Below are 20,269 nucleotides of genomic sequence, written 5' to 3'. Positions count from 1 at the left end.
TGAGGAAAAGGAGGTTGCTGTTGGACTGAGTCTTGTTTCCAGATTCTGACGAATCGGCAGAAACATCCAAAATCCTGCTGGCATGTTACATGGATCTTCCTGAATTTCCAGCGGCAGTTCCGCAAGATTGAAAAGGACGTGATTGAACATTATTCTCAGGCAAAGAATTGCTCACAATGGAGAGTGATAGGTTATATTGTGTATTCAATGAGAAATCGAAGACGTTCGAGATGAGGGAATTCATGAGTATGTGAAAGGCACGGTGGAAGGCATTTAAGCCTGTTTAGAGTCAATGTCACACAGATGTTCAGGATGGGATCCGTTCCTCAGCAGTAGAAAGCTATTAGAATCAAAAGCTCCCTGAATGCTTGTTAACTCCACAGTCACACATTTTAAGAAACAATGCCGGCATGATCTATATTCCACTCAAGAGGCCACTTTTGTATCAAAATGATTCAACAATGATCAGTTTTGGCTTTTAGCAAGAGAAAATTCACCCAAATGATTGCTATTCCATTGCAGTTTCTCTTTGCTCAATGCAACGCAATGCAGCATTTTGTAATTGCCTGCAAATTATCCCTAGTTTTTTTTACTCATCGTTTTGACAATTCTATATTTATTTTGGTCATTGAATATTGGATGTGACATTTAACCTTGTTGGCTAAAGGCACATGCAACAGAGAGAATAAAGTCGTTACTTTGCAATGACACATATTAGTAGTAGTGTGCTCCAGATGCAAACCTTACCATTCTTTCCCCTTTTACCTGTCACAACAAAGAAACCTAAACTAAGAATGGAAACTGGTCAAATACTCACTAGAAAAAATGGTGATCATTTTCAACAGATGTTTGCATAGCGGATTCCATCTGCTAGTTTTTTCATCAAAACATTCGGGGCAACTTTAGCAGGCTCTCTAATTCAATTACAAAGTGGCAAACAAAAGGTTTGCAGTGTTGTAAGAACAAATGCTCAAAGGTGTCATCTTCTTTTGTGGTCCACACACTTCCAATTAGAGTTGCTTCTATCTGGGTGTGAAATCTACTAGCAAGAGCGATTTACCGAGCAAGTGACAGCAGACAAACCAGTTGGCTGCGAGGACAGAAATGAAGGTGGCAGGCGGACTGTTTGTGGTGTGCCGTAAGGCTCTCACAGCGGGTTTGGCTCTCACCTGTTTCCCTGCGAACATTTCACACTTCTCTGCAAAGCTAGTCTCTCTATTGAGGTTTGATCTAAGGACTTTGTTCTCCTGTCTTATCTGTTTATATTTCATCAAGTTTTTTTTTTAAATTTTCTGAAGAGTGTAAGTTCTTTCTTGTGCAAAACTCATCTACCACACTGTTGAAGTTGGTCTGACATATTTCCCAGTATATTCTATTCTGTTGTGTTCTGAATGGTTTCTAGGGCATTCCGATGGTTTATAGCACAAAGTAAAAAAAAAAAAAAAAAAACCTGCTTTGGTTCCTTTACACTTTTATACTTTTACAGTGCATATCTTAGGAGATTTTTCAAACCAGGCTCTTTAGAGAGAAAAAAACAAAACAAAAAACCTTCCATTTCTGCAAAATTATATCACATTGCTTCTTGTACATTTCCTAACACGTTCAAAGTGAAATTTCCAGTGAGTGTGATTCTGTCATTAATTATCTGTCACCCTCATGTCGTCCCAAACCCGTAAGATTTTCGTTCATTTTCAGAACACTAATAAATATATTTTTGATGAAATCTGAGAGCTTTATGTCCCTCCATAGACAACTACGCAACTACCACTTTGATGCTTCAAAAAGTTCATAAAGTAATTGTAAAACGAATTGATATGAAATTGAGCGGTTTAGTCCACATTTTCTGAATAGACACGATCACTTTATATGATGAACAGATTTAATTTAGCCTTTTATTCACATAGTTTAAACATTCATGAACTCACACATCAGTTGTGGTAAATGGAAGCTCAAGCATGTTCGCTTGACGTGCGAGAACCAATGAGGTTAATTCTCGTGTTACGCAGAACGTTTGAGCTTCCGCAAGAACCAATGAGGTTTGTTCTCACGCTTTAAGCACGCTTTGGACTAAACCGCTCAATTCATATGGATTAGTTTTACATCACATAATGAACTTTTTGAAGCGTCAAATTGATAGTTGTTTATTGATCTATGGAGGGACAGAAAGCTTCCTTTTTGTGAAAAGGAATAAAGGTTGTTGGTGTTTTACTGCCACTAGTGTTTATTTCAGCTGGAAACTTCAGTGAATTGTGTGTGGGTAAGTTTCGAAGCAAAAATGTGGGTAGATTCACTTTTTTTATTGAGCCTATGTTGAGGTTTTTAAACCTTATAAATTACAATTAAGAAAAGTAATCGCACATCCTCCAAAAAGGTGCCAAAGTCGAGATATTCACGTGAAGCACAAATAATGCATCACAATTTACACAGCAAGTTTTCTGCAGAAAATATATAGTATTGAGGTTCGTCTTAGCAAGCACCTCTAAATGGAGAACAAACAAACCAGATAGATAGATAGATAGATAGATAGATAGATAGATAGATAGATAGATAGATAGATAGATAGATAGATAGATAGATAGATAGATAGATAGATAGATAGATAGATAGATAGATAGATAGAGGAACAAAAGTTTGATTGTTTCCTTGGCGGTCTAATTAAATATTCATCCCCTTCTGTCTCATTCTCCATAATGATCTGTAACAAAATGCAATCAGATGGCTTTCTAAACCCTGTTTTGTGAAAGGCCTGTGCGGGTTACGAGGTCAAGGTTCAGCTACGAGGGGTTGAACTCCACTAATTGTCTCCCTAGAATGAGGTCTACATCTCTTTCAAACTGCTTTCATTGAGTCACGTTTTGAATTCGGTGCTTTGACTAACTTTACAAAGACTAAATTACAGACACCGTGAATGAAAGCGGCAGATACTTAAAATGTAAAAAAAAAGGCCTCCAGACAGGGATGTCACATCACAGATTGAACAGAAGGGGAACTCCACACCCTTGGGCCAAAGTCTTTCTAGTGCCAAATAAACGATAGACAGCACATCTGGCTGTCAATGTGCGTTCCTTTCAGCTGAATGTTGGTTTGCTTTTATTGGGTGGTGGAACAAATGTAGAAGTATTTTCAATTTTAACACTGGTTGCTGCTTTATTACCTGCATACGCAAGGCTCCTTGAAAGAAAACCAATTTTTTGACCTTCAATCCATTGGCGTGACATGCCGGAAAGGCAACCAGATTTAATCGAGCTATTAACCCCGTGCCCTGAGCATTAAGTGTAGCTGAGGTAGAAAATGGACGGGTTTTTTAAATGTTTTCACACACTTCATTAAAACTCCATGTTGCGGGATGCACCGAGCCGTGGCAGCAATGACACTAGGCACTAGAAAGTGAGAAATTAGATGAAGGCACAATCAAAAAGGTGACGCTGGGGCCTCGTGGGACTGTTAGTCATCTGCTTGGGTGAGGATGGTGTGTGGGGGGTGACAGACAGAGGAGGCGTTCCGCCTTTTCTTCTCCATTACTTTAATTGTTTCCAAACCATTTGGCCTTGAACGTGCGCTAGTCTATACTCAGCACACATGCTTCAACCACACTTAACATTCCTCGGTGCACAAGCCCTTAATCTTTCCTCCACTTTCCCTGTCACTTGAACGTAAGGAGGGTGATATATGGCGTTGAGAGACACTGAAATTTCGGGTAACTTTGAAGGCATCATCCGCAGGCAGTTTATCTGCAGGTCTGAGTGATTGCTTTTTGTCTTTTGTGCTCGCCAGCTTATTACTTCCAATATAATATTGAAATATTGCATCTTGCGTGGCACTTCATAAAGAGTCTGGATATTTTTCAGCGTATGTCATGCAGAATTTTTTTTTATATACAGCCATGAATTAAGAATTTGTTTCCATGACTAAATTCGGGACCATGTTTTATTAATTTGTTCCCTCGTTTTAGGTCAATTGTGGCCACTTTTAACAAATTTGTCCCCTTGTTTAGTCACGGTTGAACTAATTAAAAATGAAGAAACTAAGTAGTAGGCTACAACCTGGCCATGATTTACCTAAAACTAATTAATAAGTTAATAAGGAACAGATTCTTAATTCATGGCCATGATATCTTATTGTTTGGTTTTTTTCTCCCTGAATGTCCTGTGCAAGGCTCCATATCGTCGCTGGCGGGTGAATGGGGAAAAAAAACACATAGTATTTTTTTCAATTATTAAACACTGCGTTGTCAAAGTTGATATTGGGGCTTTATATGTGGTCAGAAACTTGCATCTGCAATTATATTACTAACATTTTACCAAAATCAACTTAAAATGGAGTTACGATTTTTTTTGACCAGCGAAATGTCTGAGGAATTCAGACATGGGCTACGTTTGGTCCATCATTAGAAAGGCAGTAAGTGAATTGCATTAGGTTTTCATCAACTTACATGTTATAAAGTTTACTGTGTATCTCATCTTTTTTCTGCCATTTGTTCTGCCAAATTCTTGTGTCGAAGACAAGCCGGACGATGACATCACTGACAAACTGCGTGCGACACTTCATTCATGATAGAGGCGGGTGGAGTTATGAGGTTTGTTGACTGACAGTTTGAGGATCCAATGGAGTCACGAGGTTTAATCACAAGCAGTTTTTAATACTTTTCATCGGTTAAATATTTGCAAAACCCACGGGCAGACATAAAGGGTGACAAACAGTAAAGATTTATGAAAGAAAAAGAAAAATGAGATAGGCTTACAAGGTTGCGAATTTGTCTGTTAGAGGCTAGAGCATTGCATTCATTTTTCCAATTGGCCCAGCAAAACGGTTACCTTGAGCACGTTGTTCACTGAACCAATATAAACTATTACAAGTTAAAAGTTCACACAAACATTTAAATTCTGTCATAATTTACTCAGTCATGTCGTTCTAAACCTTTCGTAAAATGTAAGTCTTCTTTTGTATTCAACAGAAAAAGAGAATGTCATACAGGTTTGGAACTATCACATGAAAAGATAGCTTCCTTTATTTAATGACTAGTGATATCTGATAATAAATAAAAAACTATACAAACATGTTTTCGTAGCCCAATGATATAACAAGCCTGCTAGACATTTTGTGGAGTCCAAGTGAGCACCTCGATTTAGTCTAATACAGGTTAAGCGTCCTCACGCCGTTTAAGGAATTCAGACTTGTGTACAGTTGTGTATTCACACAGAGCCTTTGTGACAGGTCTCAAATGATCTATGGCTCTCCTCCAGAGTAAAAACATACTTGAGGCCTTTCCTCCCTTTTCTTTTCTCACCCTGCATGACAGATGTGTCTCCCTTCCCCCACTAACTCCCCCTCCAGCACCCTTATTTTTCCTCATTGGTCCTTTATTTCATCCTGCACACTTTGGTGGGGAGGAAATGTGCCTGCCACATGATGATATCTTGATTTTCTCCAAAAGTTTCCCATTTCCTGTGAGTTCTGACTCACAGACATTAACAAAAAGGCGCACAATCAACCAAGTCTCCAAAAGTTATTCAATATGGCATAAGGCATTGTGGTCTCTGAGTAATTGTTCCTGATTTTTAACCAGCTGTAAATGTTTGGGGCAACTAGAAAAGGTCTTTTGTCATTTCTAGTCCAGATGTGTGCTTTCTTCCGGATATACGACTTCAGCTGTTCTCTCTGATTTAATGAAGCATTGTGTGTTGCGGATGATGTATTTCAGTCATTGTTAGTTTTTAGGTAAAGTGTGTGGAATAAAAACTCTCATTTCAAACTGCTTTCATTTCCTGGAAGGTTCTTCAGAATAAAATCAAGAAACATTGCTACAAATTATTGCTCGATTGATATGGGTTATTAAGTGATAGTTCCCCCAAAAGTGACAAATCTGTCATCATTTACTCACCCTCATGTTGTTCCAAAACCAAGACTTTCATTCAACTTTGAAAGCCTAACTTAAATCCGTTCATCGTAATAGGCAATAATGTATCTTATTCAGAAGACTGTTCAATTCATATGGATTTCTTTTATGAGCACTTTATGAACTTTTTGAAGTGCCACATTTTTTAGCGAATGGACTTTCAGAATGGAGGAACAGAATTCTCTCGGGTTTCATTAACAATATGAAACAAACAACTAATGACAACAGCATTAACAACAAATAATACAATTCATTGATGGCAAATGATGCTGATTCTCTCAAATTTAACTAATATAAGCTTATTAAACAGCTTGGCTGGTATGGCCTATCAGTACAACACACCTCATCTAAGAGACCTACAGACCGTGTCAGCATTTCATAATCCCGAACATAAGAAATTGAGGTTTGCATTTCAATAATTGTAGAGATGAGAAAAATATTTTTTGCAAAAAAACATCATAAAGGTGTACATTCCAGGATGCAGGTTATTATAAAATGACAGAAGTGTTTCTTTTGGCCGTGTGTGACAGGCAGCTGGCTTGACTTGTAGATTTACCACCCCATTGTTCTGTCCCTCCATAACAAAAACACACTGTTTCCTGTTCTGTTCTAACCATGCTTAGTATTCAGGGTGGAATATTGTTTGTAACGTATGAGGGGAGAGGAAGGGCCACAGATAATGTGCTGTGGAAGGTTAGAGGTCTTTTTCTGAGTCTGTAAGAAAAAGCGCAAACGCAGTGTGAGAACATTATGTGTGTAGCTGGGATTGTGTGAGGCAGTGAGGTAAAGTGTGTCTGAGGTCATGAGGTGTGAGTGCTTCTTTTGAAATGCATCCCACTACACTCCCCACCGTGGGAGAGCTCTGAGTGTCCTGTGACCCAATGCGTCATTTGGAAATCAAGCCAAATGGTATGTGCTTCCTATGTAGTCATCAGGGACAATGATCGGACAGTTAATTGTGAGAATTGGACCCCAATCTAAAGTGTGACCCTGATTTGTTTTTTGCTTCGAAATTGGTTGAATATCAGCAAACTTGGTAAGTATTGGTGATGCATTTGACGGCACATCTCGATAAATGTCACAAATTAAACAAATCACGTTTCACCCCAAAATCATAAGAAAAAAATCCAACATGTTGCATAAAATAATGGGAATAATATGTGAATTTATCTATCTATCTAAATATTTTTAAAAAATTCAAACTAAAATCCTGTAAGCTATTGATTTATTAACAGTGATGCTTTCAGATATTGAGTCAAATTTTGACAAGAGGCCACTTATTTTATTTGAACTTTTCATTCATTCAAACAAAGAGAGAGAGGGAGAGAGAGAGAGAGAGAGAGAGAGAGAGAGAGAGAGAGAGAGAGAGAGAGAGAGAGAGAGAGAGAGAGAGAGAGAGAGAGAGAGAGAGAGAGAGAGAGAGAGAGAGAGAGAGCAGCTCAAGCGACTATGGCAAATCATTTCATTAAACCTCATCAGCCACCTGGAATGTGAAATTTCCTCAACACACTATTGGTTAGTTAGAACCAACAAATAAGTTTAACAAATGCAAGATTAAAAAAAAGCCATTATATCCAACACGTTGCTTCACGTTTGCTGAAGTAAAACCCTCAAGTATTTTAACAAAATTGACTGAACATTCAATGATGAAACTTAATGGATGAACAATATTCAGATTCATAGAAAACATAACTTAGAGCATAATTTCAATGCTTGGCTATTGTATTTACATTACCAAGTCAACAAAGGATCTTTCTGTATGTTGACCTTTAGTTTTGTTTGTTTGCTGTTTGAATAAATGTTTGAAAAGTTATAAGCAAATGGGGATAAAAGAACCACATGCGTTTTGGACCACACCGGCTTGCACATCAACAGCATAAGGGCTACAAATGTCTGAACTGATATGTAATATGCATCCATCAGGCCAGCTTTGGGATGCAGGCAGCCAAAATTACATCGGATGGACTCAAATGCATTGAAGAACTGCAAAGTATAGGAATCAAGGCCTCTTCTCGTGCATTAAAATTTCGATATTCAAGATCTGGGAGTTGAGAAACAAAATCAAAAACCAATAAATTAAAAAAAAAGTCCTGTATTTTCCTAACAAAACCAGTTTTTTTGTTAGAGTATTCTCAGACTCTTCTTCACATGAGATGTTTATTCAGCATGATTTTGCAGCACTTCTTCACTGCTTGTTCATTTGTTCTATGCTTTGAAAGTCATCCAGTTTTCCATGTTAAGGTATAAACAGAGAGCAAATTCCCATGTGCACCAGCATCTAATCCAGAAACCAGGCCTCATGACCAACAAAGAATGAGTTCTTCTGAACTAGACAACACTTCGGCCCTTGTAGCATCCAGCCAACAGGGCTAAATCAACTGCAACAAGCAACTGATCTAAAGACTTTCCATCCTTAAAAACAACACCATTTCAGTGTCCGTAGCTTGTCCATGCTCTGTCAAACTTTGTAGTAGATGTTTGCAGGATTTTGTGGTGGCATTTCTTGGACGATGTAGACAGGGTGTCCATAGTCACCACTGACCTTCTCATAGTGCGGACAGTACATGCTTCCTGAGGTCCGCAGTGGAAAGATGATGTCACTCGGCTCAGAGCCGTTATTGTTGCTCCCGCCACTGGCGGAGCTTCCACGTTTGGGCAGCGTGTTTAACGGCAACTGGGCAGAGCACTGCGCGGAGTGTTTCTGATGACGCCGATGAAGGAGTGCTACAAGAGCAATGATGATGATGATGAAGATGACGGCACCGGACGCAACACCAGCAAACAGGGCTACTTCAGATCCAGCAGATCCGACAGACTCTCCGCTCTTCCCTCCGGACTCACCATTCTGTATAGAGTCTGGGGGAACAAGAAAGAGTTTATGATCAGATGTAGTTTATTCTTTGTTGGGTAAAAACACAATAATAGTCAAAGTGAAGTGCAAGTCCACACTAAACTGGCAGCACTTCATTTATTTTATTTTTTACATAAATCTGCATCTGTGATACAGATCCAAAAAATGTAATCGTTTTACATCCAAAAGGTTTTGATTAGTCTTTTGTCATTTGTGAATATCCGTCATCCATTGTCATACAAAAAAAGGGCTAAAACTGGTCAGACACCAAGAAATATATAATTTTAGGAATAATTGTATTAAGACGTTTTGCATTGTGTCATTAATCCTCATTAGTTGTATTTAATGATATTATATATTGTATAAAGTATAATTATATATATATATATTATTCCCATTATTTAGGCAAAATATTGTTTTTTTTTTTTTTTCTTTTGATTTTGGGGAGAAATTTGAATTGCATAATTTATTATTTAATGAGATTTACCCTCATATACATGAATACCTACCAATTTTGCTGACAACGTCATTCTCCTTGCTGAAGGTGTTTTGGTCCTTATTGTCAGGGTATTTTGGAGGATGTCTTGTGGGAGGATTTTTTGCTGAGATTGAATCTGTTGGACCTAAAAACAAAATAGAAAATTAAATATTTACAGCAACAAAAATGACTAATGGAGCTAAAGTAGTACGAAATGTTCATCGAACTGAAAAACTGATCTGAACATAATATCGGACCACCCTTACATCTTTTTGGCTTCCAGGCATTATGCCCCAGGTTTTGAGAGAGAATTTAATGAATTGGCGTAAAGCTGCAAGTATCTCCCAACAAGCCCAAAGAATGGACAGCTGGCATAGCCATAGGAAACAAGCTCACATGACATTTCAATTACACGCTGAGGCACACTAGCATGGACACCCACTAGAAGAGCGGTGACATGAAAGACTGTTATGGAAGAAGTGATCTTCATCATTGCAGGTATGGAGAGAAAGGTTGTGGGTGCTACTCACTCTGTCCAACTCTCAGAACCAGCTTCATGGATTTGGTCTTACAAACACCGCCATCATGGTTGTCCAAACCTTCAAATGTGCTGTTGGATGTGGCTGAAAGAGGGAAGAAGGAGACATTAATTATCCATTGATATCATTTTGTTATTCACACACAAAATCTCACAAAATCTGTCAAGAACAAGTCTGGATCATATTTATCCTGATGAAAATAAAGACTTTTTATGTTTGCAATGTGACATTATTTTCAATACAATTAAACACATTCAAATGTCATTATAATGAATCAAAAATAATAATACATTCAGTATTAGAGCTGCACGATTAATCGTTAAAAGATCACAATCTAGATTCAAACACTCGCAAACACAACTCATCATGTATGAAACAGCTTCATAAACAGTCTTTTCAACCACTCAGTATCATTATTTCTGGGTTACAATGATCAGATTATCACATAGGCTAAGTACTGGGATAAAAGTTTAAAGTTCAAATATGAACACTGATGTCTAAAGTCGATCAAAATTAGGGCTGTTGCGGTATGGATTTTTTCTAACCGCGGTTGAAAAGCAAGATTTTCCCGCGATATGGCGGTAAACCGATTTAAATACTAAATACTACGCTTTAAATAACCGCTAAAAATTCTGGGGATTCAACATAGCCAATATACTAGGGACTTTAGCCTTTAAATATCTTTGCTGCATTGGATCAGTGTTCTTTCTAGAACAGCCAAGAGCTTTCTAGCCTCGCGGCAGCAGCGCCTCGCATTGCTTATAGACCTTAAAACAGTCAGCGCCGCGGATGCGGTTTCTAAAATTGATCAAAAAACGTTGGTGCGGGTGGATGGCGGACAGATGAGTTTTGTGATGCGGTTGCGGGCGGATGAAATAATAATAGCGCATCCGCGCATCTCCAATACGAATGGAATGTTATTATGTGTCATGGAACATTGCGCTCCTCAACTCGCGAAAAATCGGATTTGCTCCATCTTTTGATGATAAGTTTTATTTAGAAAACCTTGAATCCATGTAAGCCACTATATCATTAGACATAATCCATGTCATTAGAATCAATGAATCCATACACAACGTGCACACATGTGCAGGCCAATGTTTTTTTGTTTTTTTTTGCGGTGATGACGGTGACGAGCTCAGACCCGCGGATGGAGTCACATGACCGCGGTATTGCGGTAACCATCCCAGCCCTAACCAAAATAGAGTAAATCACCTGTAGAAAGTAACGTTAAGCTTCAAAAAAGATTGTATCAAATACATCATTAACCAGTGGGGGGCGACAAGTGAGTATTAAAAATGTATTTGTCATTGAATCATTCATTCAAGAGAATCATTCAAAACGCTGATTAATCCAGTAATGAAGCAAGTGAAATCTTTATGAGTGAGTCATTGAATAATTCATTTAAACCAAAAAAAATTTAAATCAAGTTAATTAAACGTTTTTAAATAGACTGCAGTAATTAACATTTTGTCAAAACCTATAGTAAACTACATGCTATTCTGTTTAGTTGTCTATTCAGAATCCGGAGAGAATTGTGATCTCTATTTAAAACAAAAAATTGTTTATAATAATTTTTATCATTGCTAATTATAATGCGATTGAGAATATACTAATAATCAACAATGAGATAATAATGAGAACTACAAAACATCTGCATGGATTACAGTAATGAGTGGGGAGGATTTGTTTGTTATGAAAAGTCAAAGCAATGTTGAAATAGGAAAATTTCTAATGCAATTTCTTTCTTTTCTTTTTTAATGTGAGAGTCACCCATCCAAAATTTAGTAGCTTACATTTCTGATGCTGAAAATTTATAGCCATCATCGATCTTAAAAAACGTTTGCATGCCACCAAATTATTCTTTCCTCTCGAGGCATATTTCTCTTACAGTCTTGTGGATGAATTTGGCCATATAAGGTTTAGTAGCCCTAAGTGAGCTAGTTTATGACCGGGTCAACTTTCCACAAGTGTACTCACAGGTGCTTTAAAATCTTTAAAGTGTTCCTTGCGGACATATGAGTCACATGTTCATCAGTCACTGTGTATGTGTATGCAGAAGGTGAAGGTTCAACTTGCTCGCACAAAGAGAAAATCACAGTTTTGCAGCACGGCAAAGCTTCTTAAATGCTTGCGTTTGTTTGCCAGTAAATCCTTACGAAAAGCATTAAGAGGGGCGCGCACGCACTCACGTGCACGCTAATTTAGAAAACCCTCATACTGTGAGTAATAAACCCAGTGTAATCACACAGGTTTGAAGTTTACAGAAACTAAGCATATTACCAAAGCCTTTTCACATCATTATCACAGAATATCAAGGATTTGCTTTGACCGTCAATCCACGGCTAGTGGAGTGGCTTGGTGGAACGATTTAAACACCATTGTGCCTGAGCACCCATGCTGTGTCCTCTGATAGCAGAGCTAAAGAATTCCATTGGGCCGTAATCTCTCTTTCCCTGCGAGGATTAAGACCAATCCCACATGAACAAATGGACTTCCCCTCCAAACTGCTTAGGGCACAGAAAGAACTGAGTGACCAGCAAGTGAAAGGGCAAGAGAGTGGGGGGGGGGGGGGGGGGGGGGGGAGAAAGTAAACGAGAGAGAGAGCTAAGAGGGAAAAACAGAGGGGAAGAGAGAGAGAGAGAGAGAGAGAGAGAGAGAGAGAGAGAGAGAGAGAGAGAGAGAGAGAGAGAGAGCTAGCTTTTACCCAACATGTCCCAGTTCCCTGCAACCATTCCCACATTCATCTGTAACGGCCACTCTAGATGTGACCCGACTCTTCGGCTTGAATGAAGCCCGCTCATTTCCTAACCACAACAAGCACATTCAGTGCCTCGGGCCAGCGCAGCTCAGCCAGTCACGAAGCCAGCGACCGAGCAACAAAGTGGAGGTGGAAAATTAAAGTTGCGCGCACACAACAACAAAAGTGTATCCAAACAGATGTTATGGTTTCAGTAGAGTTTTTTTTTAGCTTTTAGCAGACATTAAGAAGTCTAACTATCCTATAGATCATATTTAACCACACATACACCTTGAAACATATCCTGTCTGACTGTATGTCTAGAAAAAATGCTAATTATTTGTTGTAAGTTGCAGTAGGACATAATGACGTCTTGCAATGGTTGCGCAGATATTCAATGGTTGCTCGTAATTTCTTACTTATTTATTTGCTCCATAAACATATAAATGCAATTTAACAGTCTCTCTTTTTTACTTTTAAAACTTCACTGTTAAATATGTAAGAAATAGAAATTACTTTTTTAGTCAGGTTGATTCATTCATATAAAATATTATTAACAAATGTCCTCATGACTAATTTTTCAAATTACTTCCACATGAAGTAAATTTACGTTTCTTAATTTACTGTACCAAAAGTCAATTAATTAAATAAAATATGAATTGTTACAAATCCTTAATGTCTCTCTAGAAACTTAAATTGATAAGAAACTAATAGCAGCTAGTATCTTGTTCACAAGAAAATGAAAACAACAAACAAATATAAATTACAGTTTGAAAGTTTGGGCTCAGTACCATTATTTAATGTTTTAATTATTTAAGTCTTTATGTTCACCAAAGCAAAAATACAGTAAAACAGTACTATTGTGAAAAATTATTACAATTTAAAACAACTGTTTTCTATTTTCATATATCTTAAAATGTAATTTATTCCTGTGATGGCAAACTTGCATTTTCAGCTTCATTATTCCAGTCTTCAGTGTCACATGATCCGCCAGAGATCATTTTAATATGCTGATATACTGCTCAATATACATTTCATATTATTATCATCAATGTTGAAAACAGGTGCACTGCTTAATATTTTCTGGATTCTTCTATGAATACAAAGTTCAAAAGAACAGCAATTATTTGAAACAAAAATCTTTTGTAACATTATAAATGTCTTTTATGTCATTTTTTTTTTTCAACTGAATGCCTCCTTGCATAATAAAAGTATACATTTTTTTAATTGCACTGACCCCAAACTTTTGAACAGTAGTGCATGTCAGGACTTTCCAACATGCCTAAAAAAAGTTTTAAAGAAATTATTCTCTTCCTCTCATTGTCAACTCTCACACACATCATAGTTACATGCACACGTTCTGACATTCACACACACACACACACACACACACACACACACACACACACACACACACACACACACACACACACACACACACACACACACACACACACACACACACACACACACACACACACACACACACACACACAAACATGGAGGTACGTCTCTTTAGAATCATTTAGGTCAGATATCCGTGTCCCTCGGGCTGCAGGCCAAGCTGCCTTAAAAAATCACATCAAACCGATCCGTCTCATACTGGCAAAGGATTGGGGGATTTAGAGCGTGTAAATCTTAAAATCACATAAACGGCCATTAAGGAATGTGCCAACTGAAAAGGGGCTGAGATCAACACACGCTAAACTGAACGATAACCACTTTTCGAAGTGGTTGAATGATACTAATGACATCTATGTAAAGGGCCATCAACAAGACTTGCTACACAGAGAACATCTTAGACTTCAGACATTTCCCTCCACACATGAGAAGAGGACAAAAATAGACCTGGGAAAAACTACATTTTAAAAAACAAAGAATTGATGTGTGCTAGGCAAGCTAAACTATATAATGATTAATGAGCATAAATATTTTTATGATAATGACGAAGACATCTTGTGTGGTAAACACACTTGCCAACGGATTTAACACATTTCCATTAACTATAAACTTGATTTGTTCATTATTTTTGGAGGGCTACACTAGTCAGTCGCCTTCCCAGACGAAAAGACGGAAAAGATATCTTGGGAGACAATGCTGGAGGCTGAAATTCCCATGGGTGGGATCAGTTCTGCATTTGGCTCCTTCTACACAGTGTTCCAGCTGGCAATGGAGGTGAAAAACTATCATGAATCAGCACCTAAAGGGAACATTCTTGAGTAAAAATGGAAATAAACTTACAGATGATGTGATAGTCCTTTCCTTTGAAGAACTCCAGGCCCCACAGGTTGGGGCTGAACTCTTGAAACTTGAAGGTGAACTTCACGTCTTGGTCCGGCTTGTCACAGTTGAGCAGTAACATGTCGCTTTTAGTAACACTACAGGTCTCCAATTGTTCTTTGGGAACAAGATAGACCCGGAAGTATTCAATGTTCATCTGCTCAGTGGAGCCTGCCTTGATTCTTGGACACACAATGTCCATTTTGTCTCCGATCTGAGGGTATAGTACTACACCCCTTCCTGGAACAAACCTGTAGGGAACAAGGGATGTTAAATATCTTATAGTGTGACAGAGATGGGAAAAACTTTAATGATTAGCATGACTAATAATTATTTATATAATTATAACTTTAAAGGTAATGTAAAATATATCATGTTTGGATGTCTAATTAATTAATCTGTATCTGGGGGTTTCTTCAGGTAATTCAATTAACCAAATAATCATTGGCTTCAATAATGTCTTTTAAGGGTCAATTCTCCTAGATGGGGATAGTTCACCCAAAGCAGTCCAAAAAAAAAAAACATTGGCCCAAAAAGGGGTCCAATTGGGTCGAAAACAACATTGGATCCCATTGACTTTCTCTGTAGGGTAAAAAAAAAAAGAACAAAAAGAGACAAATATCTTTGGTAAAGTTACACAAAGACGCCATGGCTGCCTCCATTCATAGTTAAACAAGCAACTGACTGAAATGGATTGAGACAAGCGATTTCCTTTGGCTAATTTTCAGAGTTCTGTCCTGAAGCAGAATGCAAATGCATATAAAGCATTTGGGACCTTGGCTTACTTACACTTTTTTGTTTTTTTGCAACTTTGTAGTCTTCCTATACCCTCTACCCCCCCCCCCCCCCCCCCCCATTACATACTTCTCTATTCTGTAATCCATTTCCACAATTAACAATCGCTCACTCCTGACCGTTTGCTGGCAGTCCTTTATCTGCCCTCAATGTTTATTACAACCTCACTATAGCTCCTATTATAATGTTCACTTGTTGTAAAAGGGTTCTGAAATTGACCTTTCAATTATTTGCAGATTCTCAGATTAAGTTGATTTATGATTAAACACACAAATTCCACTGTAAACAGACTTGTGTGCATTGGGTTTATCCCTTTATATTTTAATCTACCATGACAAAGTTGGACATGGTCTCATTCTCACTAACACCATAAGGAAGAATAAAAGAGTCACTTTCTAAGACTAGCTTCCATCCTCATAAAGTCATTAAGAAAGGGACCCTCGAGGTTCTGCTGGGGGTCCTGAGAAGACAGGAAGCTTCAGTGCCCCTCCTCCGCCCCCCTGCAGCACCAACTTCTGTGTGGATCTTGCGGAGAACAAACCGGGATGGGGGTTGAACAGTGCCTTCATCCCAGCGCACCTTTTGTCTCCAAAGCTCTGTGACAAAGATGACCCACTGAGCTACTGGAACTCATGAAAACCGATTACAACCTGCAGCAAAGCTCTGCTGCACTACGGCTTAGCATCTTAAAAGAACGTTATCCTGCATCTAAACAAAACTAATCTATTTGAATACAGGTTCACTGTGAAAAAACAGCCACAAAGCTACCAAGGCAACCAGTTTCACTCTTGAGTGATCAGATGGTGGAATACAACACATAAAGACTTTTAACAAAATGTGAAATCTAAATGTCCAAACATTTTTCAGGTAAGTTGACCAATTGACAAGACCTCCCAATGGCAGGAAGAGAGTCTGTGGCAGCTGAGAAAACACCAGGCTGGGTGTTTCAATCTCAGCGAGTAGTACTTAAATGCATTTCCCTTTCTTTTAACAGTGTACTGAGACTATTTGTCCTGACGCAGGAAGGTGTGCTGAGGAACAGATGCATAATTATCACAAGACTTTGGAGACACACTTCACAGTGGAAAAAGATAGCTCAGGAAACAGATCTCTCTGTGGCAATCAGCGAGAGGTTGTAATCCACTCTTCAATTTAACATTTCTCAGCTTATAATCAGTCCTAAATTTAGGCTGTGGCTCAGCACTCTTACACGATATTAACCATGATGTAAGGTCTCCACAAGTTTGATTGCTCTAAGTGCAGATTCATTCTGCAGCTTTACTCAGCAAATGCTGGGTGCATGGAGTTCGCAAGACATGTTACAATTTCACCATATAATTTATATAAACCATTACATTTAACTGCACTTTTTGACAGGGCGCGCACAGGCTAATTACTTAAATTACAAAAATGCATATAAATGAACTTTTACAAATAGTGGTAACGTCTATGAGGTGAAGTTCGTAACGGATAGCCCAACTGAACTGTTTTTAAAGTTTATGCGGTGATCTCCTTTTAGCCTGATTCTGCAAATGAAAGCACTTGCATCTCAATGCTGCCAATAAAGCATCATTGTAACTAATACCCTGCAGTCTGGAAAGGTGGGTGGTCCTCCAACAAAATGCCATGGATTATGAATATGTTTAGTGGGCTGTCTTGTGTTTAAATGACTACGACAAGGTTATAAAAATCAATGGAGAAATCAACTAATTAAAACTGCAAATGAAAGTGTGATTACAGATACACTTTTAAAATGAAAGGTTCTTCAATGGTTCTTTGCTACACCTTCAGAACCCTCAACTACCTTTTTGTAGCTGTACATTTTGTTTGGACTAAGTAAAAAAAAAGAAAAAAGATTAAGACTAAGATTTAAAAAGTTCTTTATGTTGCATTATAGGTTCTTTCCTACCAGTCAGCATATTGCTATTTAAAGTTCCAGTACATATTTTTTGTCTTTGAATTATATGGGCATCTGTGGTTCAGTTCAACTTTCAACTGGTAACTATTCATTGAGTACTAGTACGTATTTCTCGTTATATTCTTGTTGTAGGCTACTTGTTTATTAGACATTAGCATGTATTCCATTTTTTGTTGTAAAAATGAGGACTATAATTGTTGCTATATGCACTTGATTATACATAAAATAGGGGAACACAAAATATACAGCAACGGGACTAGACACAACTGTCAGAAATCATTTGCAATTTGTTAGGCAAATTATTTTTGCTCCAGTTCCAAATGAAATAGTTATGTTTCACTATTGATACAGTAAAGATATAGTAAAGTACTATTTCAATTGGAACTGGAGCAAAAATAATTTGCCTAACAAATTGCAAATGATATGCCTTCAGAGTAACTGTAATTTTCCCAAATGTTTCTGACAGTTGTTGTCTAGTATTGCAACGTGATTTTCTATTAAATAAATCAGTCACTTGTAGGCTAATTCTCCATTTGATAGAACTTTGCTATATCTTTACTGTGTCACTATTGATACAGTAAAGACAAGTGACTGATTTAATTAATAGAAAATCACGTTGCAATACTAATACAAATATTAAAAATGAATATAACCACCAGTAGCCTAACAAAATAGATTGTAGTTTGTGTAGAAGAATAAATGTTAAAGCTGCTTGCCATACAACGCTTTTTGGGGTTCTATTTGGAGCCTTTATTTAAGTGTAGGCTACTTACTTGGTGTTCGAGGTATTCCAGTATATTGATTCTAAAACTGTTGATCGAGCCAGTTTTACTCGACAAGCAACCACGAAAAGACAAAATATATAAGTCCACATAGATGTATCCATTGCGATGAAAAAAGAGTTTAGCAGTCCAAATCGATTATAACAAGTGAGAGATCCACAGGCACTAATGCGAGGAGAATCCGATGTTGTTGGGCGCTCTTCTGCTGAAAACGCGTTTTATTTCAAAACGAAAAAAGAACACAATTTGCTAAGACTCCTTCGCAACTGGCACTCTATAGAACAAATTTAACAAAATAGCCGAACAGCGAGAGTTAATCCATGTAATCGGGTTTTTAGACATTAAATGTCGTAATATGCATCCTTTGAAGAACAGTGATTGACATTCTTATGAATGTAGAGTAAAATAGTGCAGGTTACGTGGGATATCAGCACAGCTCTAAAATTCTGATGTTACTGAGCTCAACTCTAAAGGCGGCATCAGTGCTTCTCCTGTTCTTCGTCTTTGCATTCAACTCTGCCAGTCTTGGAGTGCCCTCAAGACGTGCTCAGAGACTTCTTAGGACAACCCAGTGTTGCGGCTAGACCCCTCCCACATCAGACTCGATTGGATGACGCTAAATGAGTGACACCTAGTCGAATTGAAGGAGACAACACAGAAGTCTGGCAACTGTATGTATACTGCTATATTAATCATTATAGGCTACTTCCAGAGCACAAAGTTTACCCGAGCTGCAAAGCGGTATCAAAATTATCAAAATGCTATTGTTTTCAACCGGGAGGAGGCCGTGACCCACTAGGGGGCCTCAGCGAACTTTAAAAAAGCCATGTTAAATTAAAAATAATTCAGCAATTCGTCATATTAATATTAACGACTGTATTCTAAGTAAACAGACTGAGACACATTCTTTTCCGTAGAGATATTCTAGAATGCTATGTTGTCTTTACAAAGCCATAAGGCAATTGAGCTTTAAGGTAGCCTAAGTTTTAAGGGAAATAATAATATTGAATTGACAGACAGAGATAAAAAAAAAATCGATAAAGAACTTCTTGTAGGCTATATGTATTTTAATTTCTGAATACACAGAGAGTGTGTGGCCTGGCCTGGTAAACCTTATATTATGGGGACAAAATGTCCCCACAAAGATGGCGATATCTAAAATCCTTGTGGGGACATTTTTTGGTCCCCATGAGGAAAAAAGCTTAAATCATATAGTGATGTTTTTGAAAATGTAAAAATGCAGAAAGTTTTCTGTGATGATGGTGTAGGCCTACTGTATAAAGGGATACAATTTACAGTTTGTAAAGTATAAAAACCAGAACATGTGTGTGTGTGTGTATAGGCCAACCTGCACACAAACAAGATACAGAATGCACATATAGGGCTAGTGAAAATAATTGTGTAGGGCTAAACGAAGGAATGTGGCGTCGGGTTCGAAATGGAATGATTAATCTTTTTATTTCTATTTAAACCGCTATGGAAGCTTGTAACTACAGGCATTTCCCACGAACTTAACGCGCTTAGTCACGAAAACCTCAAAAAAGTTGTAAAAATCTGTATTAGAACTACTCACAGTGTGAGCAATTTCGTCATCCGTTTAATGTTTAGAAAAAATAGCCTTCCCTAAATTACGCACATTTTATCTTAAATATTAGATGTCTGAGATAAATCAAAACATTTGTTCGATGGTTCGGGAAACTTTTGTTTATTGTCCTTTGCATGTTTGGACAATAATCAAAAGGAAAAACTAACAGGTAAGAGATAATAAATGTGATGCGTTTGCACTTCCATCGTCTGGTCTGCGTTCGAGCGCGAATCAATTGTGTATTTGCGCTTGGGGCTTGTGCCGAAATAACAGAGGTGTCAAACAAACTATTAATTAGGCTGCAGATTTAATAGCATTTGGTGATGCGTTGACATCCTGACTCAAAATGTGGTCTATCTTGTTGATCCCATGTCTTCCAGAGTCTTTGATATCTCGAATGCTTTT

General features: G+C 37.9%; 1 protein-coding gene across 1 annotated transcript; it reads right to left on the bottom strand.

The window, feature by feature from the left end:
* Nucleotides 1-4,618: 4,618 nt before the first annotated feature.
* On the bottom strand, nt 4,619-18,811 carry efnb2b (ephrin-B2b). Its single transcript, XM_077205334.1, has 5 exons — nt 18,271-18,811; nt 14,746-15,035; nt 9,756-9,848; nt 9,257-9,370; nt 4,619-8,752 (listed from the first exon to the last, which is right to left on the bottom strand). The coding sequence occupies exons 1-5, from the start codon at nt 18,381-18,383 to the stop codon at nt 8,355-8,357; spliced, it is 1,008 nt and encodes a 335-aa protein (XP_077061449.1). The 5' UTR covers nt 18,384-18,811; the 3' UTR covers nt 4,619-8,354.
* Between the last annotated feature and the right edge of the window lie 1,458 nt (nt 18,812-20,269).

Source organism: Siphateles boraxobius, unplaced genomic scaffold (assembly GCF_051911475.1).
Source record: "Siphateles boraxobius isolate OS27281-9 unplaced genomic scaffold, OSU_SipBor_1 53, whole genome shotgun sequence".
Taxonomy (NCBI): Eukaryota; Metazoa; Chordata; class Actinopteri; order Cypriniformes; family Leuciscidae; genus Siphateles; species Siphateles boraxobius.
This window is presented reverse-complemented; position numbering and strand designations above follow the sequence as displayed.